Raw genomic sequence first — 15,204 nt, 5'->3', positions numbered from 1 at the left:
CGTACGCCTGGCACACAAGACCAGCGATCGGTTTCGATAAAATTGTTTCGCACAGCTCAACTCGGCGCATGAGGATGTATTCTTTTTGATTGCTGGCATCAAGCAAGCTACGGCTGACCACCTAAACGTATGTTTCATCCGCACTCAGACTTACATAGCGATTTATTAATAACCTCATTCCCTTCATGGTCAAGTATATTCCACAATGGATGTAAAATCGCGTCTTTAATAAGATTTACAGCAATCTGTCCGCAGGTCGCAAGTGTCGGATAGTGGGATAGTTGAGACCCTCCTTAGAAGAAACTTTATCTGAGCAACAATGATGCCTTCTTCATTGACAAATGTATCTGTATAATACAAGGCTGCGGGTTGCGCGCACTCATATGCCATTCAAACACATGCCTACTTTTTGCACCAAGGCCAATGGTTAGGAAGAAATCCAATACTAGTTTACATTTTTTTTTTTATTATGGTCGATATGTTTTCTCATCTCTTTTTCTTCAAAGTCTGGTACTCCATATCACGCCGTTCATCTGTCCGCTGCAAGAACGCAACTTTCTCCATGTATCCGTCCTTGTTATGATGCTTCAATTCGTCCTCGATACCTTCCTTGCCCACGAAATTCTTCCAATCCAGCTTCGATTTCTCTAACGTGTTCATCTTGGATGGTTTCTTGACCCCGTACGTCGCTGCCAGCTCATCGAGTTGGGATTTCTTGCGGATGTAACGTACAGGACCCTTCTTTGTAGCGATCGAGTCCAAAATCGAGGGGCGGGTCGTCACACGTGGACCTGGGCCTATTGATGACGATGATAATGATGCTGCTGTACTTGTGGACGTGCTAGATGATGAAATATTACTAGATGGTGATGATGATGGTGATGATGACGGCTCTGTGGTGAGACCGGATGTGGTGAGAGGTATGGAATTCGCTACCGCTGTTATATTTGAGGTTGTTGGTATAGATTCCGTTGAAGAACCTGTTACAGCTTTGTTCTTAAGCGCAAATTCTTTCGCCTCCTTCGAGCCCTCGGGCACATCCTTGGTCACCGTAACGGCCTCTCCAGCAAAATCATACGTCGTCGTAATGGTCACCATCTTTGTTGCCATTCCAGAGTCCGCTTTCGCTGATCCAGGTCCAGAAGACCCCAACGTCAAGATCTCCGGCCGCGATGATGGTTTGGCAACAGGTGCATTCAATTCTGCCCAGAGCGCATCCAGCTTGCTCTTCTTGGCTAATGCCTGTGCCTGATCAGCGTCTGTGTCATTCAGTTTGTGCTTTTTGGAAGCGAGATCTGAAGAGGTGTCGGTAGCGCGACATTTTCCAGAGCGGGTGGTTGTATGACTGTCCTCTTGGGCTCCGGACTCGGGGTCGTGGAAGGATTGCTCGATGTCGCTGTCGTCGCTGTCATCATCGCCTTCACTCTGAAGATCGGCCTTATCTGCTCGGAAAGTATGCGGTAGTTGGTGGTTAGTTAGGAGGATATTGTATTGCTGCAGTGGAACGACAGCAGTATGTCTGGCATGAAGGCAGGCTTTACCATCGGGAACATAGTCATCGTCATCGCTAGAATCCGAATCGGAATCAAAGTCTGGTTTTACAGGCTTCTCTGTTGCTTGTTTCGCCATGTCCTTGCTTATCCTTGAGTCTGTTTTGGTTCCTGTTGGTGTGATGCAATCGAAGTAGAGCGCTCGGCGCCATTTCTTACAGAGAAAAAGGTCAAGCAAGGCTAGGTGGTGACTGTGTTTATTTTCCACACAAAGTTAGCTGTGCCCGTTCCTGAAAGTGAAAGTGAAAGTGATCACCTCGTTAAAAACGTTCATCAACCACCTCCCGGCAACAGCACGATGACAGGACCCAGCAGTGCTAGCCTATTCCAGACAAAGAGAGTTCTGGGATTATACAAAAAGCTGCTCAAGATCGGCAAGGCCATGCCAACCGAGACCCGTTCAGCCCTGGTCCTCTCCCGGGTCAAGGCAGACTTTCGTGCGAACAAGGCAGAAAAGGACCCACAGGAGATCGAAAACATGATCCAGCTTGCAGAAGTCCAAGTCGACAACCTTGAGGTTAGCACATCCTTCTGGATTTGTACTTGAACGATATGAATGGAGAAAACCCCGATTGGGACAGACTATCTCGCGACGAAGTATCTCACCATATCTTGCGTAACAACTTTTTTAGATTCAGAGAGACCATCTCACAGAACTGGCCAAGAACCCGAATCTAATCATCCCAGTGGATATTTACAAGGACGCCAAACCCAGGACTTCGAGGTTTATGAAGGGACCACCCCTCAGTTGGGAAAGGAAGGCTGCGCAGGAGGCCAAGAACAGGACCAGACAGCAACAACAGCAACCGACAGAAAAACCTCGACATGGCTCTCCAGGACATAGCTGTAATAACCACAAGCATTGAAAACAATCTTTTTTTTTTTTTTTTTTGTTGGTGAGCGTCAACTAGACCTCATGGCGCACATGTCCTTGTACAGAGAACGCGCCTTCGCTTCCAGTTCTGGCTCCTGTTAGGGGGATTTTTTTTTTTGAGTTTGGTGGCATGTCCCCTTTGTCTAGCGTCTCAACTACTCTATAGGGAGCAGCCAACAGCCAACAAGGGCATTACCAGCAGCGACTCTGGCGCAGGATTCAAAATGCGACGACTGATATACTGCTTGCGGGACAAATTATATGCATCAAAACTGTACAGTTTACTACTGTTTCGCGTACTTTACATGGTCCGTTGCAATCAAGAAGCGGACCAAACTATTTCGGCGCATATCAGAACTTCATGAGGAGGTGTTGGAATAAAAATAATGTATTATTGTACAGCTATGTGATCATCATCGTCCTTCTCTATCTCAGGAATATGCATGATGCATGAAAGACAGCGAGGAAGAATAAGAAAGGTATTTGAGATCTGTTCCGTAGCGAAAAAAGAAAGAAAGAAAAAAAAAAAAAAGCCGCGGAGGAGAACAGAAAATGAGAGTGAGGAGGGAGAATTTTGTAGTGATGAGTATGATGTGGAGGCAGTAATAGTGCTTTCTAAGATCGATGCAAAGAAAAGTACTGTACAGGTTTGGATGCAATATGAAGATTAGAGAGTACAGGGCGGATGCAAATGGACAGCAGAAGAAAAAGAAATATGCAAACATTGGCAAGCAAACAGATTAGAGCAGAAGAAAACAGGAGATTATAACTAAAGATGCCGTTTTCGCTCTTAAATCTGTTCTTCTCGCCTTGCGATCACACCGGCGGCTAATGAAGGCGTCGACGACGACGGAGAGGACGATGAGGCCGCGGGGCTCTCGTCCTTAGGAAAGAGAATGTGGGATGTCTTTGAACTGGATTGGGAAGATCCCTCGATCAAGTGGCGCTTGAGCATGCCCAGGAAGACAAACGTGAGCGTAAAGTGAGGGCCGATACGCATAAAATGGGTAGAGAATCCCTTGTAAAATGCCAGTGGACCTTCAGTAGTCAGAATATGGCGACAAGACTGCAGCGTCGTCTGAGATGTCGATTGTGACGACCGGTTATAGAGACGAATGCGACTATGGTCAGTAAAGTAGAACGACGGCGTTAATGTCTGCTTATTACTTCGTCTATCGTGCAACATTGGACGAAAATATTCAGGATGTTCCTGTCAAACTTACACGACATCCATTGGATTCATGACGACGACACTGACAAATGCACTGACAAGAGAGCTCATCATATCGAGCATCACGCCATCCTGTACGCCCCAGTTACTCCTGGCATGATCCTTGAGGAGCGAGTAAGTTGTCAAATTGGCAGCACTGCCAAACATTGACCGCGCAATCGAGATCATCGATCCACGATACAGTGTCTTCACGCCGTCGTTCGTAATAATCGTTCTAAGCGCGGAGAACGTGCCTTTGTAGGCATATTGATTTCCGACTGCAAGTGCACCAGAAGAATGAGACTGAAGCCGGGTCTTGATCAGCTCGAACGGGTTGGCACTGATGGCACCCATGGCACCGCAGGTCGCTCCCGCAATCATGCGTTTCCAGGCTGGAGCTGTGCTGACCTCACCGGGGTAGTTGAGCGGATGCAAGGCGTTGAGGATGGGGTCATAGAGACCGAGGCGGAAGATATTTTTAGATGACTCCTTAAGGATGGCGGGGAAGAGGCCCTTCTGTAGACCTCGGATGCCCTCGTGCCGGAATGTCTTGACGAGGCAGTCCAAAGATGACTTGTAGACCTAGAGATGGATTGCATACATGGGAATCAGATGTAAGAGAGATGCGAAGAAGCACGGAAATCGGTGGGAAGAAGCATTGCTGTCTGCCCAAGGAGCACAGCAGTAGTTGAGAACCACACCACACCGCACCACACTACACCACGCCACACCTCATCGCTCCAAAATAAGCAATGCGTGGGACAAAAGATGATGGCGCTTTCCGATATGTGGTCTTTGTCTCACTCTTCCCGCAATGTTTGTTCCTGATGCTGCTCGTGGTCTTATTCCTGATCCTTTGCTTCTTTATTTGATGTTGGCGTTCGTTCCTTCTTTGGGCTGTTCATCTGTTCATGGACGTGTCCCATCGCTGGGACCAGGCCTGAGTTGTTCCTTGGAGAATCCATTTCCTCCGCGTGTATGTTCGAATGTGTACGTGTGTGGGGCTGCATCGAATGTATCCGTGTGCATCTGCATCTGCATGCCTGGGTTGGATTGAATAATAACAACACAAAAAGAAGTCGCAGCTCCACCATTGACCCACAGTTCCTTTGTTCTCTATTATTATTTTTTTGTTTTGTGCTTCCGATCCCCCAACAAAACAACCATAAACCAGACAGGCAAACTGGAATAGAATGGATTTACAAACATTCACTTCTTTTCACGCCCTCCTTTCGTTCACGAAAAGGCTGTTGACAGAATAGCGCCTCCGGACTGAATGCTGCAGTTGTGGATATTCCAGATGTTGGTTGTGTCACTTTGACGTCGGGTGGGCGGTGTATGTCCACTTTGTCCACGTTTGTTTTCGATATTCTCCATTGCTGAGGCCATCTGTTTGCTGCTACATGTAAATGGCTCACGAAAACTCTCTTCTCACGAGATGTACCAAATGCAGCGACCGAAATTGAATCAAAATAGAATACCCTACTCGATTCGGCATACATTGCGGGGTAACATTTCGTTTATGGTCGACAACACTTGCACGCATTCCATCTGCCGCAATCTGAACACATCGCACAAGCGGCGCTCATCCTTTCCAAACTCCATCCTCATTCAACCTCATGACTCATGAGGGAGATAAAAAAAACAAAAAAATAAAAATGATATGGGCAATTGAAAGGGAGAGCACAAAAGCGAGGTGGACTTTGTGGTGGCCGGCTTACCTTTTCAGACACTCTGACTACCTCCTTGCCGTTCCTGCCCGGTTCCCTCGACTTGACGAACTCGCCTTGGAGCTGCAGGCGGACCTTGACGGTATCGAAGGGATTGGTGAAGAGGACAGCCATGGACGGAGCCAGGGCAGAGACAGCAAAGTTCTCGAGCTGGGTCAGTTCCCTCTTGGTCACAATATGGTTCTTGTTAGGCGAAGTGGGCGACCTGGAATCGGTCGGGTCATGCTCGCTGCCGCCTAGCAACGGGGTGCTTTTTGTCGTGAACGTATTCATGGGCGTTCAATTGCTTGGAATAGGGATTGAGGGAGGGCGAAATGGAAAAATAGGAGCTTATGAAATGGTGTGGAAAGTGAACAGGAAGGTGTGTAGATCAGACTAGGGTATGGGGTCCAATGTGATATTGCGAGTGGATGATGTAGGTCTGGCGGTGTTCATATGGTTTGGAGACAGGTGCAGCTGGCGAAAAAGGAGTAGGATTCGCAACGGGAACACTGGTAGAAGACAAGCAGGGGATATGTCTGTCGTGTGCCCGCAAGGTGGAGAGGGATGTAGAGAGAAGAGGAATGGGAATGAGAATGAGAATGAGAATGAGAGAAGAAAGCGAAGAGAGAAAGAGAAAGAGAGAGATGTCAAAAGGAAGGGGCGGAAGAGGTGGACCTGAACCTTGAAGACGGAAGTGGATAGCCCGAATGGACCTCAGGGCAAATCTATTTTCTGTGTCCAGCAAACAGCAAAACTGGCCGGCGACCTCTTCGCTGTTTACCCTGCTCGCCTGAGTCATCGTCATCCCGATCATCGCTTGCGATGTTTACATTGCATGCCACTGTCATCTCTGTGTCCGCGTGCAGCACATACACACATCCGCATCGGAACCCGACGATGGCCTTTCTCCAAGGATCGTTCTGTATCTGGTCCCAGATCTGGCTCCCTCCACGGACAATTCACTCCGCCATGTGAAGTATGCAGTCCCCACGATGTTCCAAAGACCTTGCTAGACGAGATCTCTTACTTTATTTTATTTTTATCTGCAAGTCCGTGTTTGGTACTTTTTTTTGCCAGGGATACACACACACACAATGTTAAAAAATAAGGTGTTGGACACGGACACACGATTCGGAATGGCTACTACGTCTGTTTACAATGAAAAAGGGGAATGTTGCAGCAAGGATGGGATTGGTTGTTCGAGTGTGGGGAACAGACAGCAAGTCGTGAGCAGGGATAACATCAAGGGCACTGAGCAGACAAGCGAAGGGGGAGGACACTTGCCGATTCCAGAGGACAGTCAGATGCGCGTCTTCGTTCCTGATGCATCGGATAGAAACTAAAATGTCGTGTGGCGACCGCTCTGCGCCTGTCAGGATACCCTTGGCCTGGTGTCCGCATCCAAAGATCAATGGACGAAGCCCTGGAATGTGAGGTACAAGCATGGTGCCTGGGCGCATCGTTCGAATGCGGGTTAAGCACTTCAAGCAGTAATGCGCCCGGTCGTTTACAACGCAAGCAATAACCGGCTTGGATTCTTGCCATCAATATTAATGATGTAAAGTGCTGAAGTGACGATCTCCAAGGACAACCTTCCAGAGGAGCACTAGGACACGTGAAAGAAGGGCGTCGTTTGTTCCCCCACACGGAAATAGGGAGGGCCCGGGGAGAGACCTATCGCGCTCAAATCTGACTGGATGAGGAAACAGGGACAAGCCCTCGCAGCTCACTTGCACGTACACGAACAAACAGCGAATCGGGGGTATAGCACACGCTCTTCTTCTTCCTCCGTTCTTTTCCCTTTTCATCTCTTCTCCACTCATTCCTCATTCCTCTTCTCCACTCTCCACTCTCCCATCGATCTTCATCCCTCAAGATGTTCTCAGCCCTCCGCCCTCGTCTCGCTTCCGTCGTTGCCAAGCCTGCCGTCCTCAACGCGGTTCGTCCCAGGTAAGGAGCCAGGATGCCTTCCTTCAACGCCATCACCGATCGAAACATCATATCACCGACCTTAGGACAACTCAGGAACACGATAGCCTTTACTGCCATCAAATGGAGATTCATTTTAAGGCAACTCTGCGTGGAACTAAGGAACACTACATTGTTCGACCTGTATCCTGTTATCACCGCCGAAACTGAGCACATCCCATCCCTGGTGCCCTTCATAGATTCTTCTCTCAGGCTGCCGTTGCCCGTAACAACATTGCTTCCCTCCACACCCTGACCGAGGATGAGGAACTCTTGAAGGAGTCCGGTATGGCTTCAATTATATCTCAATTACTCTTTGAATGGCACCACATCAGATCAGAGATAGTCATGCTGATCGCTTCTTTCACGAATCGACTGTAGTCGCTCGCTTTGCTCAGGAGCAGGTTCTCCCCAAGGTCTCTCAGATGGACGAGGCCGAGCAGGTGGACAAGGATGTCCTTAAGGGCTTATTCGAGCAGGGTGTATGTATCTTACCTTGATTTCCCACGCTCCTCTTGGATCGTTTTCGTTTTCGTGGATCGCTAACTAATCACCACACCCTATTCATTCTCCACGCAGTTGATGGGTATTGAGACTGATTCTAAGTATGACGGATCCGAGTCCTCGTTCATGTCTGCCATCTTGACCATCGAGGAGCTTGCCAAGGTCGATCCCTCCATCTCTGTCCTTTGCGATGTCCAGGTACGTGTTGAAACATCCACGCAGATGCAAATGCTTTGCTGACGAGACATTTCTGACCCAAGTATTGATCCTAACATAATACCTTCTCTCTCTGTTTACTGTTACTTCATTCCGCGCGGATTAGAACACCCTTGTCAACACTCTGTTCCGCAAATACGCCTCAGAGGACATCAAGCAGCGCTACTTGCCCCGCCTCGCCACTGACACCGTCGGCTGCTTCTGCTTGTCCGAGGCTGGCTCCGGCTCGGATGCCTTTGCTCTCCAGACCCGCGCTGTTAAGGATGGCGACAACTATATCCTCAACGGCACCAAGATGTGGATTACCAACTCTGGCGAGGCCGAAATCTTCTTGGTCTTTGCCAACGTCGCTCCCGAGAAGGGCTACAAGGGTATCACCTGCTTCGTTGTCGATAAGAACATGGGTGTCAAGGTCAACAAGAAGGAGTCTAAGCTCGGTATCCGCGCCTCCTCGACCTGCACCTTGAACTTTGACGACATCGTTGTTCCTGCCAGCAATGTCTTGGGAGAGGTCGGAAAGGGCTACAAGTACGCCATTGAGATCTTGAACGAGGGTCGCATCGGCATTGCCGCTCAGATGTTGGGTCTTGCCCAGGGCGCTTTCGATGTCACGATGCCCTACCTCTTCCAGCGTAAGCAGTTCGGTAGCTTCATTGGCTCCTTCCAGGGCATGCAGCAGCAGTACGCCCAGATCGCTGTCGAAATTGAGGCCGCCCGTCTCTTGACCTACAACGCTGCCCGTCTGAAGGAGCAGGGCAAGCCCTTCGTCAAGGAGGCTGCCATGGCCAAGCTCTATGCCTCTCAGGTTGCCGAGCGCACCGCCTCCCGCTGCGTCGAGTGGGCTGGTGGAATCGGTTTCACCCGCGACTTCCCCGTCGAGAAGTTCTACCGTGATTGCAAGATTGGTGCCATCTACGAGGGGTAAGTGGTTTGTTTTTCTTTTGATATTCGGATCATCCCAAAGAGACATCTTTTCTGAATATTCATCGAGATGACTGAACGTCTTTTCCTACTTTTTTTTTTTTTTTCTTTCCAACAATAGAACCAGCAACATTCAGCTCCAGACCATCGCCAAGATCCTTGAGAAGCAGTACTCTTCTTAAGCGAAGCAAGGCCGCCATCTTAGTATCATATCTACTCCTTATTGTCCCTCTCATCACTCGTCCGTTTCTGTTAGAAAATAAAACGAAAACGTTTTTGTATATATCTACCATAACGCTGTTGCATGTCAACACCTTCATGCTTGCTGTAACAATTAATGCACAGCTGCACATAGCCGCTCATTGTAAATGTTCTCGCTGCATTATTCTTTGCGTTCGCATGATCAACCGAAGCCAGTCCCATGGACGCAAACACCAACAGATTATCTCCTTGGTAGAAACAACTTTCACTTTAATAAAGAAAAACCAAGAGGTGCAAAGGGACGAGATGGTTTTGAATTTATTACATGTACTTAAGCACGGCGGGCACGGGCAGCGAGCTGACGAGCGTTAAGCTTGGACTTCTTGGGCTCAGCCTCACGCTTGACGGCCTCGTTCTCCTCAGCGAGAATGATCTCGATATGGCAAGGGGACGACATGTAGGGGTTGATACGACCGTGAGCACGGTAGGTGCGGCGACGCTGGCGGGGAGCCTGGTTGACCTGAATGTGCTTAACGACAAGAGCCTCATTCTCCAAACCCTTGACCTAATTTTGTTGCAAAATGATAAAATGAAGCGGAATCCTTGTTAATTTCGATGTCCAAAACTTTTTGATGTGCAAAGAGTTCGTCTTTGAGTGGGAGACGATAGTGGAAACTGCCGTTGTAATGCGATTATGACTTCAAGCGACGCCTTAAAACGTCTTCACTGGGCTCCTGTTCAACCAGATGCTGTGCTGAGGATTGTTGTATTGATGAGCCTGGAGATCCGCTATGCCTTATTTCGCCAGTTGAATGCGCTGAGCTCCATGAGGCTTTGACCGCCTGACAACGAAATAAATGCCGTCCGCAGATCTAATGCTCCGTGTTAACAATAGCGCCTAGTATTCTGTCGCTCTTTCCGCCCCTCAACTCTGCAATTGCAGATCCGTGTATCCCAACGTCGGCTCTCAGGCTCTCCAACCCATAGATGATCCTGACGCACGATCCATGACAATCATTCAGTCGTCGCTGCTGTGTATTACCTCAGCGTTGGACTGGGCGTTCTTGAGCAAGTCAGTGACGAACTCAACGGACTTGACGGGCCAGCGGGCCATGGTCATGCCGAAAGGCTTGGCCTGGGCAGTGCGACCGATACCGCCGTTGAAGCGACGGAAAGGAATGGCCTGCTTGTGATCCTTGACAGCCTCGAGGTAAGTGAGGGCCTTGGTCAACTTCATGCCGGAGATAGCAGCAGCGACCTCACGGGTGTTCTTGAAGTGAACACGAAGGTAGGAGCCGCGAGACAAGGCAGCTATTGAAAAATTATCGAAGGTGTTGGTGGAAAAGGCCGCGGTTGGGTGCGATTAGTTGCTGGAAGGAGGGGTTGATTTCTCCTCTGCCCCGAGTAATGCGATCCTGATCGATTGTAAAAAAGAGTCCTGATCTGTTGGACAGACTTACTCTTGGAGCTGTTGGCTGGGGTGGCAGCGTATCTCACCATTTTGTCCTAGAGGCAAGAATAGGGAGCACGTAAATTGATTAGTCGGGCTGCTCTTCCAGAACTCTTGTGTGCTGTCTCCTGATGCCATCCTTCTGGTAAAGCCGCTCTGGTCTTTTGAGTGTATAATGGCGATTTGTGTTGTTGTAGGTCCAATCAAAGGACGCTCAATCATAGTTCCGCTGCAATCATAGAATCTCTTCCGTCCCGTCTAGGTACAATTGATCCTCCTGCGATTACTAATAGTAGTTTTCCTGAGGACGTCTCTGCCGCCATGCAAAGGTTGTTCAATAAAAGATGTTGTTTCATGCATCATAGTACTGATCGATATGATGCCTGATCGCTGCTGATGTCGGTTAAAGATGGTTCCGCCGATCGATGGTAATGGTGCTTTTGGAATATGCCGATGATCCTCGAATCGATGGATAGATGCAATGGTTGGTCTCCGTTGCGGATGGATGGTTTGTGCTGTATCCATGGTCCCCTCGCTGTCTGTGACTGTTAGTCTCTACCTTTGGAATAAGAGATAGAGGAAAGAAGGCTCCAACTAGACCCAGCGGAATTCGTTTTTTATTGGGCCGTGGCCCACTCTGCATACGAGATTCGAAAATTGGTGGCGCCAGTGGTCTTCAAGAGCACATCTTCTCCCATTCACGACCCTGTCAACTACACCCATTCACCCTATACCCCATGGAGCAATCAGACGAAGACTTTGCTCGGTTGCTTCAGGAACAAGAGTACGAATCAGCAGCTGGGGCCATAGCCCTGAAGCAGATTGACATCGACTCCAGCTCGCCATTCAGCTCTGCAGACATTGACGACCTTAACCACAACTACAATAATACCTCTGTACTCAACATCGACACGGAGGCGCCCTTCAAGGACCTGCATGGTCTCTTTCTCGCGTTCAATGACCAGTATTTTGAGTCCAAACTGAGTGCTTGCGAAGTGCGCTGGAGCCCCCGAATGACACGATGGTAAAGGCCCGAAACTTGCTCGCCTGCTCCACTGCGCACCACAGTCTCTTGATCTCGGTTGTCATCAGCAATCGAAAGATGTACCTTCTAACCATGACTGAGGGGTCTTGTAGCGCTGGACTATGTCTATATCAAGCAAGGTCACATTATTGCTCCATACGACTTTCGGAACCGTTGCTCAAGTTCAGACCAGAGTCGGATTATATCGATACGCTCCTCCACGAGATGATCCAGTATGTATCCTTTTTATTCGCTTCTTCAATCAAATGCTTCTGACTTGTGAACACTGCGTCTGTTCTTTCGATGATAGTGCGTATTTATTTGTCACAAAGTCAATACAAGATCACGATGGACATGGCGTAGATGTAAAGACCCTGAATTATTTCGTCTGGAACAAAAGATGCAGGGTTTCCTTGGATTCTCAACGAGAATAAGCATTAATGGATACTCGCCTACCATTTTTTATATGGTCCGCGTTTTTTTGTTTTTCTGTAGTTCCAATACCACATGAACAGGATCAACCAGGCTGCAGGAACAACCATTACCATCTATCACACATTTCATGACGAGGTCCGGTACTACCAAACTCATATCTGGAAATGCGATGGACCCTGTCAGCACCAACCTCCTTACTATGGCATTGTCAAACGATCCATGAACAGGTGTGGACTGCATTTTCTTGACTTTTTTTTGCCAACAAGGGGATCATCATCGCGTCAACATTGCTAATACTGAAAAGCCTTCGTTTCTCTTCACATCATCTAGGGCACCGCAACCCGCGGATCGGTGGTTCGCAGAGCACCAGGAGAAATGTGGTGGGACGTATACCAAAATCTCTGAGCCCGAGCCCACGAAAAAGAAATCGTCGTCATCGAAACAGGCAAAGAACGTCAAATCTGAATCAACAGAACCGAGGGGGAGGACCATGCTAGATGATTTCTTATCGCAGTCGAAAACATCAGGAATGTCTTCAACATCAAATTCATATCGAACTGTGGAGGAGGGTTTGGTTGTCGAACAGGAGACAGATTTTGGCATGGATGCTCCTCAGTCGAATTCTGGCAGCACGGCTCGAAATGAGAAATGTCCGGGCACGCAGCGGCCCTCTCCAAGAGAAGCTGCAGCGGCGGCGGCGTTGGCGAGATTCGAACGCCAACTGAAGATCCTAGATCGTGGTGCATCACCGACGACAGATCCAACAACTACCACTCCTCCTAAACGCAAAGATTTAAGCACCGCTGTCACATACGATTTCGATAGCACGGTGAAGAGCTCCAAAAAGATCAAACAAGAAGAAGATATACCAATCAAGAATAATAAGAGTCTTGAAGCTGAGCAGGAGGCCACCTCACTCTGTAATAAGGCTTGGGGAACAACCAAGGCTGTCAAATTGGAGAACCAGGAATACATCGAGCCAACTACCTCTGGCGCAGAGTCAAACCACGAACGCTCAGAGCCAGCCATTCATCTACCCATCAAGGCCGAACCTGCGGCTATAGTCCTTGTTCAGTGCCCCATCTGCGTCCAGCGAGTGGAAGAGGCGACTATCAATGACCATGTCGACCTCTGCATCTGGCGTGCTAGTGGCGAAAACGATTGACCCACTGCACTATTCAGGGCTCCTGCCGTCTACTGTTATATGATTTGCGCGGGAGGAGGTGGTTTGTGATTCGGATTGTGCGCTCTGTAACTTGTGCTACTCTCAAACGCTCGGAGGGTGTCCGTGAATCCTTTGTATTCCTCCAGCTGATTATTCTCTACCCCCCCCTGTCTTCGTTTTGTAAAATTAGCTTTGTACTACCATTGCCGGCCGTTAGAGCCAATATTATTATGCAGCTTTGCCACTTTGAGTTCTGGGAATGTCTTTTATTGTACGAAAACAAAAAAAAAATCTTACAGGGTAACTATTTTTTTTTATGCCCGAGAACTAATGGGTTTCGGGAGCATAATAAATAAGACTTGATTATATAACACATGTTGAAGTAGAGATGAGGAAAGAAAAGATTACAGCTACTTGACAGGAGCATAAGGAGCATAAGAAGGAGGATAAGAAGGAGCACTCGACGTTCCCATGTCAACTACCGTATGATGCGGCTGCTGTTGCTGCTGCTGATACTGCTGCTGTTGCTGATGCGGTTGCTGCTGCTGCTGCTGCTGGTCATGATGCCCGCCCCCAAAGCGACCAAAGAATCCTTTTGACGTTGACGCTGTGTTGTTATGGTGATGGTGCGTTCCTGGAGCTGCTGTTGCCGCCGCAGAAGGCGTGGCGACACGGTTCCGAGCAGCGGCCGCCTCGGCCTCGGCTGCTTCTGTGGCAGCACGCTCGTAGAGGAACTGTTCGAATAGTTTTGCGTTCTTGTCGTTTGCCTTGAACAAGAAGTCGCCGATATCACCGAGCACTGGGACCAGACCAATCTATTTAAGTGAACGAAAGAGAGAAAGAGGAGGAAGTAAGTGGGGGGTCGGACGGAAAGAAAGCAATGATGGCATGAAGGTGTTGTTACAAGGACAGGAGGAGAGAGAGAGAGGGAAGTAACTTACACCAAAGTCGAGGGCGACGTTGAAGAGCATCCTTTGAGTAAGTGATTTGGGAATATCGGCCTTTTGGGCCGTATAAACGACCTGCAGGGCCAGAAACATCGTCGCAGCATCTCCTAGCACCGGCACCAAACCTGCACGTAGGAAAAGAGAGGAAGGTGAATGAGTAAGTAAGCAATCCTCTCTCACACAACGGGTGGTATCCCCCTCGTTCTTCATAGTCTCGTATTGGGGGTAAACATACCAATGATGGGGTCCAATCCAAATCTCGCAAATCCAAGGTTGACTCCTGTATCCAAAATCTTGGCCCGACGCTTGACCTGGGCCAGGATACGGGCATCCCTTTCCGAGAGCACGATCCGGGCCTTTTTATCACGCTTGAAGAAGTTTTTGAATTTGGAGCCCCGGGGTTCGGCTGGTAGGGGTGCAAGGACCATGTCCTGGTTGATGGATGGGTTCGGTGGGACGACGACGATTTGCTCCTGCTGCTGTGTTGGGTAGTGCCTTGACATGGTTGTGGATGCGTCCTGTATGTTCGCTGCTGTGGAGGTTGTGGAGGGAAGTGGAATGTAGTGGTACGAGGAAGGAGGAGGAGAGAAGCCGAAGAGAGAGGACCAGCTATTAAAGGAGAGAGAGGGAGAGAGAGGGTAGGATGAGGGACGAGAGGTGAGGGATGGAGGATGAGCAAAGGAGGAATGAGGCACGACAGGGGTTGAGGGGAGCAAAGGGAGGGGCGAGAAGAAAAAGAGGGATAGACGAGACGGTGTGAGAGCGTGTTTCAAGTACATATTTATGTCTACAGCCAAGGGTCCGTTTTCTCCTTCCTTACGTCAAGGTGACCATAATAACAGCTTGAGCGGCTAGTACGCTCGTCTGTGTTCCCTGTCGTCAGAAACTGGACACCGTGCGTCAGTGGCACGAAAAAAGGCAATGGTAATAATAGCGAGCAGGGTCCAACCGGATGAAGATTAGATGAGTGGAGTTAGAGTGATGGTGTTTCTTTAGAAGGAATGGAAAGAAACAACCAGCCGTTGCA

At 48.9% G+C, this 15,204-nt stretch overlaps 7 protein-coding genes across 7 annotated transcripts; 3 read left to right on the top strand and 4 right to left on the bottom strand.

The window, feature by feature from the left end:
- Nucleotides 1–486: 486 nt before the first annotated feature.
- On the bottom strand, nucleotides 487–1,629 carry BC939DRAFT_501549 (bucentaur or craniofacial development-domain-containing protein; the record flags this gene model as incomplete). The annotated part of the gene is made up of 2 exons (XM_051560175.1): nucleotides 487–1,442; nucleotides 1,542–1,629. 2 exons carry the CDS (start codon nucleotides 1,627–1,629, stop codon nucleotides 487–489), a joined length of 1,044 nt encoding a protein of 347 aa, XP_051413936.1.
- Nucleotides 1,630–1,848: 219 nt separating this feature from the next.
- Nucleotides 1,849–2,416, top strand: BC939DRAFT_475576 (uncharacterized protein; the record flags this gene model as incomplete). Its single annotated transcript, XM_051558508.1, has 2 exons — nucleotides 1,849–2,067; nucleotides 2,183–2,416. 2 exons carry the CDS (start codon nucleotides 1,849–1,851, stop codon nucleotides 2,414–2,416), a joined length of 453 nt encoding a protein of 150 aa, XP_051413935.1.
- A 518-nt stretch (nucleotides 2,417–2,934) lies between these two features.
- BC939DRAFT_446130 (mitochondrial carrier domain-containing protein) lies at nucleotides 2,935–6,032 on the bottom strand. Its single transcript, XM_051554905.1, has 3 exons — nucleotides 5,356–6,032; nucleotides 3,648–4,216; nucleotides 2,935–3,545 (listed from the first exon to the last, which is right to left on the bottom strand). Exons 1-3 carry the CDS (start codon nucleotides 5,635–5,637, stop codon nucleotides 3,215–3,217), a joined length of 1,182 nt encoding a protein of 393 aa, XP_051413934.1. The 5' UTR covers nucleotides 5,638–6,032; the 3' UTR covers nucleotides 2,935–3,214.
- Nucleotides 6,033–7,058: 1,026 nt separating this feature from the next.
- On the top strand, nucleotides 7,059–9,246 carry BC939DRAFT_107050 (acyl-CoA dehydrogenase/oxidase). Its single transcript, XM_051549894.1, has 6 exons — nucleotides 7,059–7,416; nucleotides 7,515–7,600; nucleotides 7,696–7,796; nucleotides 7,894–8,016; nucleotides 8,141–8,955; nucleotides 9,077–9,246. The coding sequence occupies exons 1-6, from the start codon at nucleotides 7,310–7,312 to the stop codon at nucleotides 9,135–9,137; spliced, it is 1,293 nt and encodes a 430-aa protein (XP_051413933.1). The 5' UTR covers nucleotides 7,059–7,309; the 3' UTR covers nucleotides 9,138–9,246.
- Nucleotides 9,247–9,402: 156 nt separating this feature from the next.
- BC939DRAFT_446125 (ribosomal protein L22/L17) lies at nucleotides 9,403–10,271 on the bottom strand (the record flags this gene model as incomplete). Its single annotated transcript, XM_051554904.1, has 2 exons — nucleotides 9,403–9,721; nucleotides 10,199–10,271. Coding segments are annotated over 2 exons (307 nt in total), but the record flags the coding sequence as incomplete, so codon positions are not given.
- A 972-nt stretch (nucleotides 10,272–11,243) lies between these two features.
- On the top strand, nucleotides 11,244–13,479 carry BC939DRAFT_446122 (SprT-like family-domain-containing protein). Its single transcript, XM_051554903.1, has 5 exons — nucleotides 11,244–11,630; nucleotides 11,744–11,863; nucleotides 11,941–11,995; nucleotides 12,126–12,292; nucleotides 12,396–13,479. The coding sequence occupies exons 1-5, from the start codon at nucleotides 11,344–11,346 to the stop codon at nucleotides 13,228–13,230; spliced, it is 1,464 nt and encodes a 487-aa protein (XP_051413931.1). The 5' UTR covers nucleotides 11,244–11,343; the 3' UTR covers nucleotides 13,231–13,479.
- BC939DRAFT_446117 (uncharacterized protein) lies at nucleotides 13,480–15,189 on the bottom strand. The gene is made up of 4 exons (XM_051554902.1): nucleotides 14,998–15,189; nucleotides 14,413–14,786; nucleotides 14,172–14,302; nucleotides 13,480–14,045 (listed from the first exon to the last, which is right to left on the bottom strand). The coding sequence occupies exons 1-4, from the start codon at nucleotides 15,009–15,011 to the stop codon at nucleotides 13,641–13,643; spliced, it is 924 nt and encodes a 307-aa protein (XP_051413930.1). The 5' UTR covers nucleotides 15,012–15,189; the 3' UTR covers nucleotides 13,480–13,640.
- Nucleotides 15,190–15,204: the final 15 nt, after the last annotated feature.

Source organism: Gamsiella multidivaricata, assembly GCF_025024155.1.
Source record: "Gamsiella multidivaricata strain RSA 2152 chromosome Unknown BC939scaffold_20, whole genome shotgun sequence".
NCBI lineage: Eukaryota > Fungi > Mortierellomycota > Mortierellomycetes > Mortierellales > Mortierellaceae > Gamsiella > Gamsiella multidivaricata.
This window is presented reverse-complemented; position numbering and strand designations above follow the sequence as displayed.